The 1,674-nt window shown below is 60.3% G+C and overlaps 1 protein-coding gene across 1 annotated transcript in view; it reads left to right on the top strand.

The window, feature by feature from the left end:
* Window positions 1-1,668, top strand: part of DHX34 (DEAH (Asp-Glu-Ala-His) box polypeptide 34) — a gene marked incomplete at its 3' end in the record, with an annotated part of 3,181 nt that extends 1,513 nt beyond the window's left edge. Inside the window, 7 exon segments of the mRNA XM_009700855.1 lie at window positions 1-3; window positions 5-127; window positions 234-494; window positions 687-789; window positions 877-1,094; window positions 1,297-1,471; window positions 1,574-1,668. The exon segment at window positions 1-3 is cut by the window's left edge and continues 186 nt beyond it. Of these exon segments, the coding sequence (XP_009699157.1) occupies window positions 1-3; window positions 5-127; window positions 234-494; window positions 687-789; window positions 877-1,094; window positions 1,297-1,471; window positions 1,574-1,668 (978 nt within the window).
* Between the last annotated feature and the right edge of the window lie 6 nt (window positions 1,669-1,674).

The raw sequence follows: 1,674 nt of genomic DNA, 5'->3' as shown, positions 1-1,674 counted from the left end.
GCTCCTTCCCGCTCGGCCAGACCTGAAGTTGGTGCTGATGTCAGCGACTATCAATATCCGCCTTTTTTCGGGGTACTTTGGGGGTGCCCCAGTGCTGCAGGTGCCAGGAAGGATCTTCCCCATCTCGGTGAGGACAGAGAGTGATTTTTGGGGTGAATCCCGGCACAGGGTGGGCGTGAATCTCTCTTTGCATCTGCCTAGAGACAGTGTCCTCCCTGTCTCTGCTCCTGCAGGTCATCTACCAACCCATCCCTAAGGAAGAGGCATCCATGGTTGGGAAATCGGAGCGTCTGGATCCCCTCCCGTACCTGCGGGTGCTACAAGCCATCGACCACAAGTACCCACCGGAGGAACGTGGGGACCTGCTGGTGTTCCTGAGCGGGGTGGCCGAGATCGGCGCGGTCCTGGAGGCGGCACAGGCTTATGCCACATGTACCCAGCGTTGGATTGTGCTCCCCCTGCACAGCACCCTCTCTGTTGCGGAGCAGGACAAGGTGGGTGAGAGTCTGACTCTGAGATCGGGGTGGGATTTGGCACTCTGGCATCACAGAGTGAAGAATCCCAGAGCTCAGCCCAGCTGTTCCCTGATTGTGGGTGCTTTTGGGATGCAGCCTCCCTTCTCTGGTGGTTTGCTCTGCTCTGGAGCCAGCTGTGCCGACGTAGGAACATTGTTTGTGCTTCTTCAGGTATTTGATGTGCCCCCTCCCGGTGTCCGTAAGTGCATCCTCTCCACCAACATCGCAGAGACCTCAGTGACCATTGACGGTGTCCGCTTTGTCCTGGATTCTGGTAAAAATCCACCCGGTGCCCCTCTCTGCTGGGTGGGAAAGCTTCTCCCTCCCTCCTGCCGGGTCCTGAGCTTCTCCTTCCCTCCAGGAAAGGTGAAGGAGATGAGCTACGACCCTCAGGGCAAACTTCAGCGACTGCAGGAGTTCTGGATCAGCCGGGCAAGCGCCGAGCAGCGGAAGGGACGTGCTGGCAGGACCGGCCCTGGCGTTTGCTACCGGCTCTACGCTGAATCTGACTACGATGCCTTTTCCCCCTACCCCGTGCCGGAGATCCAGCGGGTCGCGCTTGATGCTCTGGTGCTCCAGGTAGAGTTGGGGATCCCTCTGCTCGTGTTGGGGTTTCCTCAGTGGAGACTTGGGGAGATCTCGGAGGGGAAACCCAGCCAGCCAAGTGTGAGACCAGGCTGTGACTCGAACGTTGGGGTGTGATGGCTCTTGGGGATGTTTTGTAAACCTCTGGGCTCCTTCTGTGGTGGCTGGGCTTGTTCAACGTCTGCTTCTCTTCCAGTTAAAGAGCATGGGGCTGGGTGACCCTCGGACCTTCCCTTTCCTGGAACCTCCTCCCTCGTCCAGCCTGGAGACAGCCGTGCGGTACCTGAAGGACCAGGGGGCCCTGGATGAGGCTGAGGACTTGACACCCATCGGGAACCTCCTGGCCCAGCTGCCGGTGGATGTGGTGGTCGGTGAGTAATTCAGGGCATGTCCCCGCCTCGAAGCGGAGGTGACAGTGCTGAGGAGTGGGGGTCTCCCTTGCCTTCACTGCCGGCCCTGCCCTCACCACGCAGGCAAGATGCTGGTCCTGGGCGCTCTGTTCGGACTGGCTGAGCCCACCCTGACCGTGGCGGCCGCGCTGAGCGTGCAGTCCCCCTTCCTGCGACCCGCTCAC

The sequence above is a fragment of the Cariama cristata genome, unplaced genomic scaffold, assembly GCF_000690535.1.
Source record: "Cariama cristata isolate BGI_N322 unplaced genomic scaffold, ASM69053v1 scaffold21835, whole genome shotgun sequence".
In the NCBI taxonomy this organism is placed as follows: Eukaryota; Metazoa; Chordata; class Aves; order Cariamiformes; family Cariamidae; genus Cariama; species Cariama cristata.
This window is presented reverse-complemented; position numbering and strand designations above follow the sequence as displayed.